The 20,487-nt window shown below is 37.1% G+C and overlaps 1 protein-coding gene across 3 annotated transcripts in view; it reads right to left on the bottom strand.

The window, feature by feature from the left end:
• Positions 1-2,756: 2,756 nt before the first annotated feature.
• Rbm46 (RNA binding motif protein 46) overlaps positions 2,757-20,487 on the bottom strand; it is a 39,847-nt gene continuing 22,116 nt past the window's right edge. Inside the window, exons 5-6 of one of the 3 annotated variants that reach the window (XM_085682517.2) lie at positions 9,258-9,317; positions 3,519-4,674 (exon numbers count right to left, since the gene is read on the bottom strand). In XM_085682517.2, coding sequence (XP_085538643.1) covers positions 9,262-9,317 — 56 coding nt within the window. In that variant the 3' untranslated portion in view covers positions 3,519-4,674; positions 9,258-9,261. Of the gene's footprint in view, positions 4,675-9,257; positions 9,318-20,487 lie in introns of all 3 variants that reach the window. The other 2 variants (XM_085682519.2, XM_085682516.2) reach the window with 2 other exon arrangements.

The raw sequence follows: 20,487 nt of genomic DNA, 5'->3' as shown, positions 1-20,487 counted from the left end.
TAAAAACAACACAGCCTGGTCTATGAGAGCTAGTGCCAGGACAGGTTCCAAAGCTACAGAGAAACCCTGTCTCGGAAAAAAAAAAAAATCAGAACTGGGTGTTTGTGGTAAGATGATTTTTGCCATGCACAGAGAATATGGGATTGCATGTTCATAGCTTGATTCCTCACTCGGGATTAGAAAACAGGAAAACATACAAATAATGATGTGAGAAATCCTTTCCAACCTGCAACCACAGAGGACTTTAGAGAAGTTGGTATCTGAGCCGAACCTAAAGATAAGAGTTGGAGACCACCTCTCGTGGTCGGGGCTAAAGGACTTCACATCCTGTACTCAGAGTTGCCTTTGGCATAGTTTCTATCACAGCAACAGAAAGTAGAACACAGCTTTCGAAGCCGAGATCGGATCCACCAGGATATCTGTGTAGACCCAATGAAGTTAGTCTTGAAGAAACATATGGTAAGCTTGAAAAAGGTTGGACCTCTGCACATCTGGGGACAGGTGGGAGAGGGTTTCCTAATAATATTCTTTCAAGTCTACCTGTCTGGGAAACAGAGGCTTAAAGGCCCGGCTAGCTCAGTTGGTAGAGCATGAGACTCTTAATCTCAGGGTCATGGGTTCGAGCCCCACGTTGGGCGCCATCTGTAGCATGAGGGGCCGGCTTGTTGGAGTATCTGTCCCACCCGGCACCCCACAACCAGCATACCCCAAAGAAAATCATACAGAGGACTCCATAAGATTATAAAACTGATTGGCCTATTAGCTCAGGCTTCTTCTTAACTCTTGTAGTTTATATTAACCCATTATTCTGATCTATGTTAGCCATATGGCTTGGTACCTTTTTCAGCTGTCAGCTCACATGTTGCTTCTTCAGTGATCTGGGCAGGAATGGTGAAGGGAGCTTCCTGCTTCCCAGAATTTTCCTGTTTTCATTGCATCACCTCTACTTCCTGTCTGGTTTTCCCGCCTATACTTCCTGCCAGGTCAATCAGCATTTATTTAAAATATGATTGACAGATTACAGACAATTCTCCTGCACCAGGGACTTAAATGGGTGAGACAAAGTTGGGACCTTTGAAATTCCCAGAAACTCCTGAGCCATCATCAGATCTGCCTGCAGCAATTTACTCTGTCCTGCCCGCAGCTGTTCAGTCTCAAAGAAATACACAGAGGCTTATATTAATTATAAACTGGCTGACCTATAGCTCAGGCTTCTTAACTCTTATATCTTAAATTAACCCATAATTTTTGTCTGTGTTAGCCATGTGGCTTGGTACCTTTTATCAGTGAGGCATTCTCATCTTGCTTCTTCTCTGTCTGTATTATGACTGAAAACTGAACCTTTCCTCTTCCCAGAATTCTCCTGTTCTAGTTGTCCTGCCTATACTTCCTGCTACTGACTATTGGCAAATCAGCATTTTACTAAACCCATACAACTGTCAGCAGCTTTCTCTACAGTACTTTCCTGTATTGGGTACCGAGTCATTACCATCCTCATCCCCTCCCTCACCACTCCTTAACTCCAGCTGTGAAGATGAGCAGCTTTGCTCCACCCACCACCCAACCATGCTACACTCAGGCCTGCTGCAATTGTGATTGAAGGAGGAAGTGAGAAAAGTCATGCAAAAAAACCAAATACCACAGCAGTGCAAAGGTACCCCCAAAATATCAGCTACTACCACTTCTTACACTTACCAGTGTTCTAGTTTCAATATTATAAGGACCATACTAGCACCCTCAAGAGAGGCCTTCAGCTAGACTCAAATAGATTAAAACCTGTTCAAGTTTAAAGGACAAGTTTTTGGCAGAAGTACAACTTGACACCAAAATTCATGCACTCACCATTACATCACCATGGATCTTCAAATCTTATGGGATTAAAGCTCTTTAAATTGAGGTGGTTTTTAGTTCCCCAAAGTGGAAAGTCCATGAGAAAATTTGTGATAACTTATAATTTGGGGTATTAAAGTGTTTTTGTTTTTTGTTTTTTTGTAAAAAACTAAATGTGTCTGTTTTTCTGGCCTAGAATCTGAGTCACCTGTACCCCATGGTACTCACACAGCAGTCAGCATTCACTGCCTGTTTTCTGAATGATTTCACCCAAGTGCCTGTCATGTATGTGACATGTGTCATATATGTGTCGTGTATGTGGCTGGGCTGTGAAATGAATGCAGTGCTCATTCAGTGTCTCTACTCTCTTAAAATCACAACATCTAAAGCACTGGACTTCAAAGGCAGCAGCTATGCTTTATGGGAGATAACCCTTCTCCAGCACTGCAAAACTGAGACTCATTTACTCTTCTTCTAACTTCCTGCTACAACAATCAAATTAAGCTGTAAGGGAAGTTATTTAGAACTATTTTTAATTATGTGTACGCAAATTCTGGCTCTGGCTCTACCACTTATTATTTTTATTATTCAGTATTTAGATATTAATGATATCTAAAATATCTGCTATCAACTATGAAAATGATCATAATTAATCATGCATGCTAATAAACTGATGAAATCAAAATTATCTGAATTTGTTAATTATTCTTTAGTAAACAAAGGAAACTTCTGTAATTCTACCAACAAAACATTTTTATTGGCACTTGAAAATGATTTTACTTTTATTGTACAAATCTCTTTATATTATCTGACCCTTTGATCTCATGAAGACATTGAACCTGCAACTGTTGACCTGGCAAGTAAAACTCTTCTTAAAGATGAGAGACATTTGTGAGTGTAAATTCTAATAAAAAACAAAACACACATTAGTAGCAACATATATTTAATATTGAAGATTCTGAATTATAAAAATTAACACATGATTTCAACATTTAAAAACATTAACACTTCTTGCCAAAACAATGAATATCAAAACATACATGAAATATAACTATAAAAACCTTAAATTTATTAACAGCAAAATTATAATTTATTCATGTAACAAATATTAACAAAAATATTTAGTTACTTCAAGGACCACAATGGTTGACTGATTTTTTCATTATGACTGCCAAAAATTTGCATCTTAATCTTTTTTGTCTCATCATTTCTTTCTACATAATAGTTAGATGCTTCTGGTTACATAACTATTCCGAACTCCACTACAGATAGTGATCCTTGGTAATCTAGTCTAGTGTAAACACTGTCTTTAAGTACTTCAATAGTTATGAAATGATGCTTTACAAAGTTGTTATACAAAAAGAACATAAACTACTGGAATCTTTTCAAACTAGGAATTAGAAAGTCCCAAAGTTCACAAAGAACAGTGGTAGTTTGCTACCACTGAGTAACTTTTAAGTGCATCTCTGCTAATTCTACCACTCTTGTCATTCTGAATTACAGTTAATGTTTAATATGTTAAAATATATTGTTTTTAAAGTCAAATGTGCAAACTCAATTCTAAAATACAACAGTACTTTAATTTTCATGCCTTATACAAAGAAAATTTATACTACTGTACCCAGATTTTCTTCAGAAGAATGAGGCCTGATTGGAGATATATAGTCGTTGTCCAACATGGCTGCCATTAGCAAGTGATATTGTTGGTGACAAGGGATAACTTGGATAAGAATAAGGCCTTGAAGTATAAGGAAGCACGCTGGGCGTCCCAGAAGAGAGGGTAGCGCTAACAGGGGAAAGACTATTTATTGAGCTGCGACGGAAATTGTAGTCTGTAAATAAATATATATGAACAATTATACTGCACATCTTTATGGACACAAATTTAATTCAAGAGACAAACATTCAGACAATCATGTTTTAACATAATGTTCTAACATTTAAATACTTGGTGATACCGTTATGGTGGTGGATTACTATCACTGCAGTGCAAACATAACAGTTACATCAAATCAGGACTCTCCTTAACTGACAACACTGCTGGGGAGATTTCACAATAGGACATTCTGGCTATCTTTTTCTTTTTAATACAGAAAAAGAGAACCTCTGATTTCTCTTTAATCAACAAAGAAGTTTCTTTAAATTTGGGTCTGATATATAAGGAAAAAAAGAACAGCAAATTCGGTTTCTTTCTTTTTTCTTTTTTGAAACTATATCAAGCATTAAACCAGCACAAACATTTGCCCCTGACATCTGGTACAAACTAACTGTCCAAAATTTCATTATTTAAATGTTGGCACAAACATTCATATAACCAAATACATCAATTTAACATTAGAGTCTCACTGGTACCACAAAACAGTAAAATGAATCATCTCTACCAAATGAACTTCAAAAACCATTATCAACCTAATAGTATAGAAAAATATCTAAAATTAACCAAATTATTAAAACAATTATATTTGAAATTACTATTTCAAACAACCGTTCATCTTATGTACCAATAATTTCCTGCTTCCTTAATTATAGTATTTCTGTATGTGTGTGTTTTATTGACCAAATTTGTAGATCCTGTACTTTCCAAAAACTCAACTATGCTCTTTACTGCAGTGTATTCAAAGCGGCGACTGCAATTGTAAAATAATCATTGGTAGAAGCTGTGCTGTTGTAATGGGAAGTGGAATAGGTCATTTAATGTACAAGTCAAGTTTTCTTCCCTGTATCATTCACTATGAGCCCTACAACACGTGTGCATCAACTTTATGTTGTCATGGGACTTAATATGTAACCAACAGGAATGAGACCAACTGCAGGAGAGTAAGCTCAAGCAACATCAGAAAGGACCTATTTAAGAAAAAATAAAAAATGAAAATCAGTTGTAAATAGGTTTAATTGCTAGCATTGTAAAACTTTAATTAGATTAATTTTATAAACTAATTTTTAATGAATGGTACTACAAGATCAATAGAGCAGCTTGTTTTAAGAAATCATAAACATGTTTTGGTATGTCCAAAACAATGTTCAAAATATTTTGGATATTCTGAATTGAAAAATTACTTTGAAACCATTTACTTTTCTAACATCAGATTTATTTCTTCTTTTAAAAGAATCTACTTTATCCAAGGGTTGAGGTATTGAACATAAACTAAAACGCAAGATAGTCTATGTACTGATGAATAAATTGCCCCTTAAAAGTTCTGATTTTTCCTGTTAAAGACCAGTTCCTTAGTAGCCACATAAGTCTAATGTACCAAGTTTTTTAAAACTTTACTAATGTACTCATCAACAACATGATTTACAAGTGACGTCACCAGACAGAAAATACAGTTGTCCAGGAGCTACCATGCTTTCTTTGAGTTTCTATCAATTCAAAGTATCAATGGAGCTTACTAAAAAAAATGTGGACTCAGAATGTATCTCCAGAGAAAGATGTAAAAACAAGATACAAAGCTGGCTATGAGCATAACATTTAGCATTTCTGGCAGTCCTCTATCACAAATCTTTAAGCAAACATGGACCACCTACTATACTCTCATTTTTAGAGAAAACTACATTAAATCCAAAATTAGAAGATGATTCATAACATTATTCATATAAGATGATATGAGAAAAATCTCGAAACTACTGCAAGAAATGGGCAAGTGAAAGACTTGCGATATGTTGATTAACATTTCACAAGCACTTCACAAGTAAGTACTACTCCTAAAACCATTACGAATCTAAGAACATTCAGGAAAACAAATGGCTGATTAGAAAATAGAACACATGTTAAGATCATAAATTAAATGTAAACTGAAAATATATAGTTAAATAAACGTAGGAGTAGGGGCATATTCCTTTGACACAATTAACATATTATAGAAAACAGAAAACGGAAAAAAGAAAAAATTAACACATGAGTTAAAATTCCAAGCATGTCCATACTTGTCCCCACCCCATCCCAGTTATTCCTCTTCAAGTGCATCTTCAGGGTCCCAGACTCAACTCTACACCCCCTTCCCCTTATTAATGAACGAGAGGGAGCCAATTTCAGAGTTTAAATTTTACACCCCTGCAATCAGCTGTCTTGATAGTGAAAACTGAAGCACAATTTGCAGACAGTAAAAGACACACTGCGTTCATGTATCGGATCTGACAGTCACAGAGGCTGTCATCAAGTCACCTGTCTCCTTCCGGTCTGCAATCACTTTCTAACTCTACCACCATGGATTCATTCATCTGGTTTTGGATTTTGTTATTTTTAAAATATTTGTTATTCTAGCTTCTTTATTTAATATAATTTCTGAAATTCAAGTTCTCTATTTCAGCACTTTCTTCCATTTTATTGTTAAGTATTTCTCAGCTGTATGAATACACTATGATTTTATGCAGTCATCTGTTGATGAACATGTGATTCTCCTAATACAAATCTCTTACAGATATGCTCTATGCTCATTCTTACATAAACCTTTTCACAATTTTTTCTTTTTCTCTGAGGTAAATACCTAGGAATAGGACTGCTAGGGCATGGGGTAGAGATAGTATGCTCTAGAGTATTCCAACAGTAAAATATGAAATTGCCAGTTGGTTACATCACATCTTCCACAACAGTTGGTATGCCAGCACGTGCACACATGGGGGGTTGGGTGGAGGTTGTTGCATACTACGTCTTACTCTGGCTGATCTTGTAGAAAACTTTGGTCTCAAGTTTGCACTGATTCTCCTACTTTTTCCTCCTAGATAATGTGAAAACAGGTAGGCACCACCAAACCTGGTCTAGTATTTTTAACTATAGCTTTGCCAGTACATATGTATTCCACTGTGGTTTTAATTTATATTCCTTTATGACTAATAATGTGTGCATTACCTATGGAAATACCTTTGTTCAAATATGGTAAGCTTCTTGCTCATCAATATTGGTTTTGTCTTTTGACTATTAATACTAATAAACTTTTTACTATCTAATTCGAAACTGAAAATAGAGAATGGACTGAACCTTTACAAGGTGTTAATTCAGATGACTCCAATTCATATGAATGACAAAGACAGCTGATTTAGGTTAAGGCAGACCCATAGGTCCACAGGTATATGGGTACAGAACAAGCTAAAATTTTCAGATTCCTGATTCGTAGGAAGGTATTGTTTCAAGTTTTTAAGAAACCTTAAGCAGGATATTTGAAAGCAAGCATCTCCAAAGGCCTCCATTCCGACAGGGCAGGAGCACAAAGGTCAAGTCGAAGGAAGGCACGACTCTCTAAGTAGCCTGGGTGTGGCCTGTACCTCTTCTCAGTGCATGCAGCTCTCTGCACATTTTCTTATGTGCTAAAAATTTTGTAATTTCAATTGTATTGGTGGGAGATCAACCATGAGAATGTTCTAATAGAGATCTCTCTCTCGGTTCCTGCCCCAACCTAGTGTCTCACGTATCTCAGGTTATCCTTAAATTTGTACCAGGGATGAGCTTAATTCTAATCCCTTTGCCTCTACTTCCCCGGTACTTGGAAATAACAAGAAAACATGAACAACAATAAACCCCTCTAGAGACCAAAATTCAGCATATAGGCAAACAGTAAAGGAGGAGCAGATATAAAGACAGTGTCCACAATGCTGAAGTTACTCCAGCTGCTTTCCTTTTGAAGAAGAAAGAAGCCCAAACAAACCACATTGTGAGATGTCAATTGCTCCCTATGTACTAAGAGATCATAGTAACAGACTCCTTCTACTGCTAGTTTCTCCTACATACTGAGATCATGACAGACTTATCTTTTTCATTATTCACCATTTTTTTATTTTACATACCAACCAGTTTCTCCTCCTTTCTCTCCTCCCATTCCCTGAACTCCCTTTTACACCCCCATCTACTCCTTCTCTGTCTCCATTCAGATAGAGTAAGGAAGACCTCTTTCTTACTTTGCTGATGGGAATCAGCAAAACCTGGCATATCAAGTTGGGGCACGACCAAGCTCCTCCCCGTGATAGGGGAGTTCAGCAAATCATATTCTGTTTTTGGGGCGTGCCGCCCTCAGGCAAAAGCCTGCCTATAAACCTAGCAAGCGCGCTCCTAGCTCTCTTTTTTGCCTGGCTCCTGCGTCCAGATGGATCGTTTGGATTCTGGTGTAAGCTGTTGTAAGTCTTACTTCTGTTTATTAAAGCTGTATATTTTGTATCAAGATAGTCTGGGGATTTTTCATTACCAATCGCCCTGCGGCTACATCAAGGCTGAACAAGACATCCCACCACAGGGAATAGGTTCCAATGAGCCAGCTTATGCACTAGGGACAGGTTCTGGTCCCACAGCTTAGGGGCCCCACAAAAGACCAAGCTACACAACTGTCACACAGATGCAGAGGACTTAGTTCATGCTGGCTCCTTAGCTGACCATTCAGAGACGAACTCCTTCTAATTCTAATTTCTAAGCTGTCTGGACACAGCCTTCAGAACAAGAACCATGATGGGATCTGTAAGTCTAGGCTTCAGAACAGGTCCCACACTGTAGCTCACTAAATATATCTGGGCCAGACTCAAGAGAAAGGTTTAGACCTAAAGACACAATTCTTCACCGGTTTCAGTTTTGCCAGTAAGTCAGTACTCACAATAACTCTTTCTAAGTCAAGCTTTAAATTCATGAGATTAAAAGAAAGTGGCTCTAAAATAGTACTGTGTGTTTGAAATTTATGTAAGAATTAAGACCTACAGCTAGTTTTGCTAAAATCTGTAAGGATAAGTTTAGAGTCTAAGATTTAAGGGTCAAGAATAATAAATATATATCTCATAGACATTAATGAGTCTAGCACTTAGTACACGCCAAAAAAGACCAAACAAGATCAGGAACAAAAGAACCCTTCTGAGTGCTGAAGCTCTCTCACTGCTCCCTTTGATAATGTTGAATCAAGGCACATGCTGTTGAAGTAACCTACTCAGGACACAGAATTATTACATGGGCTGATCCCTTTACATGTATAAAAGGGGTTCCTGGCAAATCATAAACTGCCTTCAAACTGCACCCCCACCAACAGGTCTCTTTATTGTGCTCTGGTGAGGAAACAACAAACTGAATTTTTCTAAAAATAATTTAGAGTCAAAATATTACTATAATAATGTAGAAAATGTCTCATTCATAGTGTTTGAGAAACACTAGATAATTGAAATGTAGATTTACTCTTAACTATATCTGATTCAAACTACTATTTACAATCATAGTGGTTCAATTTAGATATCAGAACATTGTCAGATTCAAAGATTGGAAAATATATAACATATGGAAACCCATTTAACCTTTAATTTTTCCTTAATGAGTCTTTAGCTAGTAAAACTATTATAAACAAAATACCACACACGGTTTTATCAAACAATTCTAGGTATTTCCTCATGGTCAAGAGAGGATTAGCTGAAAACTGTTTTTCTTGGAATGAAATATACCACAATATTCCTAAGAGATGTTTTCTTACCTGCTTATTTTCTCCAAATTCTTCGACACAGGTCCAGGCTGAAGAGACTGTGTTCCCTGTCTGTAAGCAGTGAAGACAGAAAAGAATTGAGTCCTTGGGTTAATGTTATTCCTATCTTGGAAGTGCATGGAATCCTTGATAACTTTAGTTGAAAACTTTTTGGTTAGTAAGAAAAAAAAATGGAGAAAAAGAGACAATTGCCAACCAACAGGTATCATTTCTTGACTCTGAAAAGATGAACAGAGAACTATTTCTGATATCTACATGAAAATCCCAAGTTAGTGCATCATCTGAAAAAGCATGTCTAAGTCAATTAAGGCCTTACTCATCAGTGGATTCGGGAAATACTCTCCTATTAAGAGAAAGGATTTTAAAAGGCTAAGTGAGGTTAAATAACTTTAGAAAAGCAAAGAAATGTAAGCAAATTCGGGAAATGTAAATGTTTGTAGGTATAGCTACTTACACATGAGCTATCATTTCCTTCCTGCCCTTAGAAGAGACAGATGGACAAAATAATACTGAACTCCAGAAACTTGCCTGACAGCCAACTTTCCCTGGAAACTACCATAACCAAACATAGTTCCATGGCAACACCTGCATCAATTTTAGCTGCCATCGTTTCATATGCCTTGAACCTTTCCATCAAGAATATATATCCAGCTCCATGCTAAGAAACTACATACAAGTAAAACATGTCTGATGATCTCCAAAGAAACTGCAGAGTTTTAAATAATATTTTAAAGATAATTCAGTATTAAAAAATGTCACAATAACTTGTTAAAACATAATGAACTAGGCAACAATCGATTCTGTTTTAAACACAAACACCTATCTGAAATGATGGACAAGAGCTAAGGGAATAACGAAGCATGGGGTAATGATTGTAAGACACATTGAAAATCCAAAGAGGTATAATTTTGAGAATTGTCTCTGTCCCTGCAAGATTTGGTCAATCCTCAAGAGGAAGATGACACAAAGGGGAAATTATACATGGAAAAAAAAATCACTGAAGTTGAGGAGTAACAAACTGAGAGCTGAGGAGGAGCTACTGTTAAGGCAAGATCAACCCTGGTAAAACTGAACTCAAGGAGACCAGCAGAGTGAACTGATCTCAAACAGATCAGCAGTGCAAACTGAACTCAAGAAGACCAGCAGTGTGAACTGAACTCAAGTAGACCAGCAGTGTGAACTCAAGTAGACCAGCAGTGTGAACTCAAGTAGATCAGCAGTGTGAACTGATCTTGAGTAGATCAGCAGTGACCTGAATTAGAGAGTTTCTCAATTTTCATTAGTAGTAAGACAATATAGACTTTTCAATTATTTTGCACCTCTGTGATGAGGAAATAACTTCTCCAGGAGTAAAGGTAACATCATGTTAGATCTTAAATTCTCTATAATTTTTCATATGCAATATCTGGCATTCAATTAAAAAATCAGTTGTACTAGAAAATAAACTAGATCATCTAGAGCAAACAGAAATAGCAGTCAAAAAAGCAGATCCCTAGGATATTTAAAAAATAAAGCTTCAAACTGGATATTAAGATAATTACGTCTTGACAGTAACACATAAACCCACATGTAAACCAGTGAGAAAACAGAGGACCCTGAAATAATTCATTCATGACAGAGGTGCTTACTAGTGTACATCAGAGGAAAGGCAGTGATAAGAAGTTGGGAATCTGTGTTACAGGATAAGCTAAGCCTCTATCTTCCATGCTACACAAAAACCAACTTAAAATGGATCAAGCATGTAATATAGCTGAATCTTCTATAGGGACAGTAAGTGACTCTGAATAGCGTGGGACACAAGGGCAAGAACTGACAAAGAGACTGCAACAGACCACGTCTCTGCACAGCAGAGGAGCAGAGGATGAAGAGAGAGCATTCCAGAATGCGAGAAAACCTCCCTCAGCTACTCAGCTGACAGGGAATTATTATCCAAAATACAGAACTCGTTGAATTTGTTATCAAAAGAACAAATTATCCAACCAACAAATAGGCAAATGAATTGACGAGAGTTCTCAAAAGAAACATAAATAGCCAATAAACTTAAGAGAAGGTGTTCAGTATCTTAGCCATTAATGAAAAGCAAATACTTACAAGGAATAGGGATCTTTATCTACTGCTAGTATGGTGTGAATAATACAGACAGGTACTACGCCAAACAGTATGGTGTTTCCTCAAAAAAAAATCTAAGAATGATCACATGATCCATCTATACCAAACTTCTGGGATAGACACAAGGTATTCTATGTCTGCACACCCCAGACATATCTGTATACCATGTTTACTGCAGTAACAAACACATTAACCAACATAATGAAATCAGCCCAGCAACAAATGACCAGATAAAGGAAATGTATCATATATGCACAAAGGAGTTCTATTCAATCACAGGAATGAAAGTACGAGGCCACTGAGATGGCTCAGTGAGTAAAAGTGCTTACTGCTGAGTCCAATTCCTGGGATCTACACAGTGGACAAAGAGAACTGATTTCTGCCTTTCTTCTGGATGTCATGCACCTGTGTTCCCACACATACACATGTACACATGCATAAACACATATGAATCGATGCTTTAAAATATTTTTAAATGAAATCATGGCATCTACAAGATAATGAACTGGACTGAAGATATATAATATAAACTCAGAAAGATAAATATTGCAATTCCTCTCATGCAAACTTTATAGTTAAAAACCAAACCCCCACAAAAGTAGTGATACTACTTGGAGTGAGAAACGGGACCTGTGGAGTGACTGAAGAGCGACAGAGGTTATTGGGGGTGGATATAATCAAAATATAACATACATGTATGATACCATGATGTTACAATGAACCTACTTATCTTGCATGATGAGTGCACACCAATAGAACCTGAGGAGTTAGCTCAATAAACTGCCTGCTGCACAAGTGTAAAAGGACTCAGCTTGAGGTCCCAGCACCCACATCAAAGCCTGGAAGGATATAATCTCAAAACTCAGAAAGTGAAGACAGGACCCTCAGGGTAAGCTAACAGAGAAAGAAGAAAAATTGGAGAGCAAGGGGCCTTGCTTTAGTAAATGAAGTGGAAAACATCAGCTGCCAATCTCTGGCCCCCACATGCACATACACATACATGTCCATAGAGTAAAAATGAGCATTCTTATAGTGTCACTATAGTGAGAATATTCATACATACATGCATGATGAGCAAGGCAAATACACTAACAAATATGAATGGTAATAAATAAAAGTAGCTATGCCTGATAACTCAGAAATTTTAAGGTTAAAATTATTTAGAAGAAACTGAAAATCCTAAATTGAGCATGGTGACACAAGTCTATAATTCCAGCTCTGAGGAGTAAGTAAAATTCCAAATCTGAAAAAAATCCAAATCAATATTTATTACCAGCATGCTAAGAAGGAAATCCTCAGATTGAACATACAGGAGGGCAGAAAATACTGAAGGGAAGTGCAAAGGCCTACCAGGTGTGTAAGTAGAGTGATAGAGGCAGAAGAGAAGTAGATATCTGAAGACAATACTAGGCTTTTCTAAGACATGCTATAAAACCTAATGACATAGCAAAATAATCTTACAAATACCAAATAAAACACAAAACAAATAATTCCATCAGTATATTCACACAAAATCAGAATGTTTTTAGATAGATGCTTCTGTTTTTAATGTTTAAAAACAAAATTAATTAATGTTAACCTAGACCATCATATGATACATGTACATAAATACACCACTAATTTATGCTAATGTGACACTAGTTCATTATATGGTCCATGTGAGCACACATGCCACTGGTTTATGCTTGTGTGACACTACAGAGTCATGGGGAATGGCAATCTTCCATAACTGTAAATAAATGGAATAGGGGACTGGTGTAGTAGGTAAAGCATTAGCTATGTAATGATGAGTTCAGACACCCAAACCCCCCTTCAAAAGCTGGATACAGTAACACTGTATTAAACTTCTGTAATCCCAGTGCACTTGGATGGGGAAACTGGACACAGAAACAGGACATAACCAAGCAGCTCCCAAGATAGCTAGCAGAAAACAGAAATAACCAAAACCCTTCTCGAAACAATGCAGAAGTCATTCTCCAACTCCTGAAAGCTGTCACAGCTTTACCATCAACACGTCCTTCTCACACTCACATAAATACCATACACGCGCATACAAACATTTAAAGAAGCTATTACAAGAGGGCTGTGCATGAGCTTAGTCTGGTAAACTGAGAGCTTTGCGTGCACAAGACCAAGACCGTCACCATCACCTTCTGCTACACAGGGAGTGTGAGGAGAGCGAGGGCTAGAAGTCCTGAATCCAAAATGAAGAAAAAAAAATAAAGGACAGTTCTTCACAATTTGAAACAAGACACAAATGTAACAGCAGGTGAACAAAACTGCTACAAAATACCACATGGATCATCTTCAGAATCACATTAAAGAATCAGACCAAAATACATAAAAATGTATAAATTTCAAGAAAATACAAAATTAGAAAGGCCAAATTATGGAAGAAAAGAGGATAATGTGAGAAGAAAATCAAAGCATCACCAAGTGCGCAGGAGACTACACACAATGTCACTAAGATGACACAGTCTGTATACTTAGTTTACATGTAGTAAATAATGAGTAAAACTTAAAAGCAAAACACTAGAAATATGACTCCTATTGATATAAAATATTCTTAATATATTAACTATGATAAAATATAAAACCACTAATTCTAACAGGTTATCAAAACCAGATAACACAAAGTAAAAGAGAGCCCAAATATGAAGACTATTAAAATTCCAATGGCTGTTTTCAGTACAAGTGTGGAATGGAAACACTAAAATACAGAAACTATCTTCTCTATGTGACACCTGCTAGCTACTCAACTGGAGTTTTGTAATTTAGTTTAAATTTTTAATTTCAATAAAAACAAGTCAAACAGAGAAAAATATTGGAATTTAAATTCAAATCATCATCAACTACTACTTCAGTGGAATACACACCTCCCTCAGTATTAGCCATCCATTCGCCACCACTCATAATTTAAATGTTCCTGTGTCAGTGCCTACAATTTCCGTATCACAGATTATTTCCTTTCTAAATCCTCCTTCTACCAAAAATACAATCAAAATTGATTTTCCTCAGACTCTTTTAACCTTAAAACATAAGTATCACTTTCAATTATTAGAAAAGCAAAGGAGCAATAAATGATAAGCATTCACCTAGATAAGGAAGGGCATAGAAACAACCAGTTCTCCACACACAAAATTCCTTTACTTTATAAATCTTTATGGATCAAAAATATCTAATAGTAAATAGGCAGGCATTGTGGTACGTGATGATAAATCTAGCACTCAGAAGTGGAGGCAAGATTACAAGTTTGAGGCATGGCTAGCCTGGGCTACATAGTGAGTTCAAGGGTCAGCATGAGCTACACATTAAGATCATGTTTAAAAACCATAAAATACACTGCCTAATAGTAAAGAGCCACATAAAACTCCTATATTAAACTGTAGCCTGATATTATAATACAGAACAAATCATTTTTAGTGACTATGTCCAAAAGAGGCTGAATGTAAAGAACCAGGCAGAGGACGGTAGTAAGCAGGACACCCTAAGTGGAGCTGGCAGCACTAGAAACCAGTGAGGTGATGAAGTTGAGACAGATGATCAATGCAGGAGGTGCACATCCAGGGTACAGTGGGGAGGGTGACACCAAAAGACAGATTATTCAAACTAGAACTGGGCATCATAATACTTAGACTAAAACAGCAAAGCCATTGTAGGTTCATGAACAATGACAAAAAGTAGTTAAACCTACTTAGACTGATAAATTTATATGCTTGTATGTATGGAGATACAACATAGCAAAAAGATAAACTGTCTATCAAACCAGAGGCCATGAAATATGTCTTGTACCTGGACAGTAAAAGTACCACCATTTGCTGCCTGCTATGTATGGGATGGACTAGCAAGAAAGTCTACAAACCCCAAGGTTAGTTTGTAAACGTGGGCGGGTATGTGCAAAATGTCCCACCACACAAGGATTCACTTTGGACTCAGTCAGTCGCTCCAAGCCTACAGTAGTGGTTTAGGAATGCTCCCCACAAGCTCATAAATCTGAATGCTTAGTCACTAGGGTGTGGCACTGTTTGAAAGGATTAGAAAGTGAGGAATTGGGGTGGACTTTGAGGTTTTCAAAAGCCCCTATCACCAGTGGATCAGCTACTTGCCCAGCACCGCGCAAACTGCCACGCTTCCTATCATTATGATAATGGAAACTAGAAGCAAGCCCCCAAGTAAACGCTTTTGCTTCTAAGAGTTGCCTTCATCATGATGTCTCTTCACAGCAACGGAACAGTGACAAAGACAGGACTATATCAGGGACTGGTGTATTTCTCAGACAGTCCTGACTGCTGTTTGTTGGAGGAAGTTTCAGAGGGGAAGATTATTAAGTGGCCTAGAAACCATTTTGTGATATTTTTTGTAAATAACGTGACTACTTTTTGCCCTTGTACTAAAACCTGCCTGAGGTTAAAGAGAAGCATTTTGGTTTAATAATTTTGGCAGAAGAAATTGTTGGGTGGTTATTAATGGCCACTCTTATGTTGACCTATAAGGAAAAGGAGCAAACTGGACAAACAAAGAAACAAAATATACAACTTGAAGAGAAAAGGATCACCAGGCAATGTAAAGTAGGAGACGGGAGTTCTAGGGATCAAGGAGATAAAGTTTACTGATGCTAACTGTAAAGGGAGTGATGACCTCAGGGTAACACCCCGCCCATCCAGGTAAGCTTTTGACTTATGAAAGGAATGAAAGAAAAGTTTAATCAGTGAAGGAAGCCATCAACAACAGAAAGCTGAGGCAAATGCGACTAAACAAGGAGCCAAGTTCCAGCCCTCTCAAACACTACAACTTGGCAGCTCTGTCCCTGTGCTTCTGGCTTTCAAGTCAAGGATACGAGAAAGGGCTGTGGAATCTCCCTCCAAGGCTTGGTCTGTACCTGCATGGAGGCTCAGAGAGGCACTGCATCCATCTGTGAAAGTGATGCCTGGACAGTGTTGGAGACACCAAGATTCCTTAGATGCCAGAGTCATGGGATACCTGTCATGGAAAGCTGGAGCCAGCCCAAGAGACAAGTGTGTTGCAGTCAACAAAGCTCAAAGAAGTTGGGAATCTGAAGAACATATTGACATCAGGCGTGGAGATGCAGAATTTGGAGTTTGCCCCGATGGTTTTCAGTCTGCTTTGGTTCAGAATTTCCTTACTATGCTCCCTTTCCTCCCTTTCCGAAAGGTGATATATACTCAGGGCCATTATATGTTAGAAGTGTGTGATCTGAGTTTTCATTTTGATTTTATAGTGGCTTACAGTTAAGAGATTGCCAAGTGTCTTAGAGTTTTAAAAACTCTTGAAATTATGATAGACTAGGGGACTTTTAAAGTGGAATGGATGCATTTTTGCACTATATGTCTACAAATCTTTGGGGGCCAGGGAGTAGAATGTGGAGGATTGAATAAGAGTGCACCCACAGGCACAGACATTTGAATGATCAGTCACCAGGGAGAGGCACTATTTGAAAGGATTGGAGGGTGAGCCTTGTTGGGGGAAGTGTGTCACTCAAAGCAGGCTCTGAGGTTTTCAAAAACCCATATGAGGCCCAGGGCTTTTCACTTTCTTTATCTCAGCCAGTATATCAGGATGTAGTTCTCAGACACTTCTCCAGTACCAGGCATGCCACCAAGCTCCTTGCCACAATAATGTCCAAAACCTCTGAACCTGTAAACAAGCCCCCAGTTAAACGCTTTCTGTCTAAGAGTTACCCTGGTCATGGCATCTCCTCACAGCCACAGAAGAAAGCCTACTGTATCTACTGCACACTGAAGAAGTCTGGCTAAGGCTGTATGAATGGTAAAGACACTATCTCTGAAATGGAGAAAAAGCAGGGGTGAGATATTTTATTTTTTAAAGTAATAACTGGTTAATAAAATTTCACAAGTCCTTAATCTGTTATCAGCTATCTAACATTATTCAAATACTGGTTTTCATTAGAATTATATGGTAAAGTTACAAAGACTTAATTATTACAACTAACTAGACAATAAGAAAGTTATTTAACCTTTTGCCAAAAATAAAACCTTGCCAAGCAGAGTGGCACATGCCTCTCACACCAGAAACAGAGGGCGGCAGATCCTAAGTTCAAGGCCAACACCACACTCCCTACAGTTTATTTAGGAACTATAAACAAACTGAAGATGTGGGTCGTGTCAAGCTTTATTTTCGTAGCAGTGTCTTTGAGACAGGTCTCAGCCTTTCCCTCCTCATCTCCCTACAACATTCCTCTACTAGACTTACTTCCACTTCCTGGAACTTGGAAAAAATTTTTTACAGTCTTTCTTCTACATGCCACCTCTTCATACATCTGAAGATAGCAACTGTAGAAATACAGAAATTACAAACAAATCCCAGATATTTTAACTATTTGTTCTCTGCTTCTTATTAGTTTCCAGAGTCTCAATCGTTGTCAAGGTTTAACTAGACCTGGTACCCAAAAGCAAAACCTCCACATGATCTCAGCTGAATACAATTATTTACTCTGGGTTTTATTTAACTTTTCTGTTTTTCCTCTGAATTATGTTAATTTAAGACTTTGCAGAACAGAATGATTGTTTTAAATTTGCTTTACCAAAAAACAATACAAGCATTTCTTGCTGGCTTTCGCTCTTTGCCACTTCAGTTATCTAAGAATAAAAACAAAGAAAAGCATTTAATAAAGACGAGCAAGTTATGAAAATCAGAAAATGAAAACCCATATTCATAAACAGAAAAAAAATTAAGGCCTGGGTTCTTTTGTGAAGTATTATTTTAAAGTGTGTTATATTTCTTCCTACTGCTTTTGTTTACAATGCAAAGACATTACATTTGCTTGATTAAATAAAATTAGCCAGTGGTCTGGAGGCTCAGTCAGCAAGTAGCTGACAGGAAGTGGTAGGGAGGAACCATGTGTAGCCAGTGTTCTTAAGTGGGAGCTGACTGGAAGGACTAGAGGGTTTTCCGGAGATGCAGACAAGAGGAGCCTCTGAGCGAGCAGACCTTCACCTCAACCTCTGAACCCTGAGCTTTGTAGAGGGTAGAGATCCAGACAAAGCTTCCCTCTGGGGCCGTACTGTACTGCTGCTGGTAGCTGTGGAGCTGCAGATACTGATTAGGACAGCAGTAACTTAAGGGGAAGCCGCTGTATTAGATGAGAAAACAAGGTTTCTTTTATGTTCTTTCAAATTCTCCTCCTAACCCATAATCATATCCTGATTTTTAAAAGGTAACCCATGATCTACTTAATTGTGGTTGTTAATCATTATTGCTTTTTAAAGGAGCTTTATTATATATTTATATTGCCTTATAGTACTTCTTTAGTTTTATTTGGTTTTATTTGCCTAATTACTTTCTCCTTGTTTAATCTTTCAGTTTAATAACTATACATTTTATGTTTTACATATTTTACTAACAGAGCTTTTAAATGCATCCCAGGATAAATAAATATATTTAAGGAATACAATTATTTATGGATTATATAGTCTCACTACAATCATGCCTCATACACACACAGACTACACTTAGGGCTGACAAGAGATTTTTCATCACATAACACTTAGCAGAATTTCAGAATCCCAAACTTAGAAAACTGAAAACAAAACTCATTGTTCAATAAAACATTAGACAAAAGCTTAAGAAAATGGAATAATTTCCCTATTCCAATAACAGAGTATTTGTCATCACTAAACTATTTTCTGAGTCTTTGAACATTTACGAAAGAGCCTGGCCATCTGCCCCAATCAATGTTAGTTAACTTAGCAACTTCCTGTTATAGCAAAACCACACACACACACACAAAAAAATCCAGAAAAGCTCCTTTAAAGGTTGTGTATGTGTGTGTGTTTGTGTGTGTAGGCATATGTGTACACATGTGCCTATGCACATACAGAGGTCCAAAAGTGGGTACTAGATCTCTTGGAGCTGTTAGAGGTCCATGGGACATCAGGCTTATCGTGTGGGCCTTGGGATCCCAGCTCTGGTCCTCATGACTGCATAAACATTCTTTAACTCTGAGCCATGGCTCTGTCATCTCAATAGACTTCAGAGAAGTGAGAATTTTTTAATGCCGGTACATAATTGAGAGAAGTGACAGGCATCCACCTATATGTATTTGAGTACAAGAAATAAAAACAAGTATACTAAGTAAATCCCAGGCAAAACAAAAAAATAGAGTAGGAAAACTTTCTCATATTTGTAATTCCCCTAGGAACCAGGAGTCTTTACAGAACATAAAATCATATTTTTTCTTAAGACTCTCCTCTTTCCCTTTAAATTTTAAAGAAAAATGTAATTTTTCATGTTCTTGCATTATCACTATGCTCATGCATGGAACACGTAAATTTTATAAAAAGGAAACCATTAAGTGATTCTTTTTCTCTTTGGTTGGGATCCCATTAAATGAACACATTTCCATGCTAATTTTTAGTATAATACACAATCTCAAACTTGTCTAATAAAGGTTAATAAAGGCACATCTGAACCTTATGAATTCTGTGTTTCTAAATTTTAATAAATTATTTACTACAGAACTGGTCCTTCTCCAGTCAAAAATTAAGTAGAAGGGAGGGAAGTTATCCACATACATGACACACATTCTGCCAATTTTATGACATTCATTTTTCTTATGGTTTGGATCAGTAAACAAACAGACATGAACATGTACTGCTGAAATAAAGTTAATATGAAAAATAAATTAACAGGCCCATGATTTTAAAATAATCCACATGCAAAACAGGATTACAAAATAAGTTAATAGAAAAATATATAACACACTTTAAAATATGGTAATGAGCTGGGAAGTGGTGGTACACACCTTTAATCCCAGCACTTGGGAGGCAAAGGCAGGTGGATCTCTAGTATAAGGCCAGCCTGGTCTACACAGCGAGTCCTAAGACAGGCACCAAAGATACACAGAGAAACCCTGTCTTGAAAAACAAATAAACAAACAAAAACAAAAAACAAAACAGAAATAAAACAAAAAATACATGGTAATGAAAAATCAAAACATAAGACAGAAAAGGTAAAAAATAACCACAGGCATATCTTGTATTCAAAAAAAAAAGCTGAAGTTCTATATCATGGGTTTACAATTTTTACTAGTTCATGTTTGTCAACTACATAAAGTGTAGTTCCTACACAAAGA

Source organism: Myodes glareolus, chromosome 20 (assembly GCF_982192425.1).
Source record: "Myodes glareolus chromosome 20, mMyoGla1.1, whole genome shotgun sequence".
NCBI lineage: Eukaryota > Metazoa > Chordata > Mammalia > Rodentia > Cricetidae > Myodes > Myodes glareolus.
This window is presented reverse-complemented; position numbering and strand designations above follow the sequence as displayed.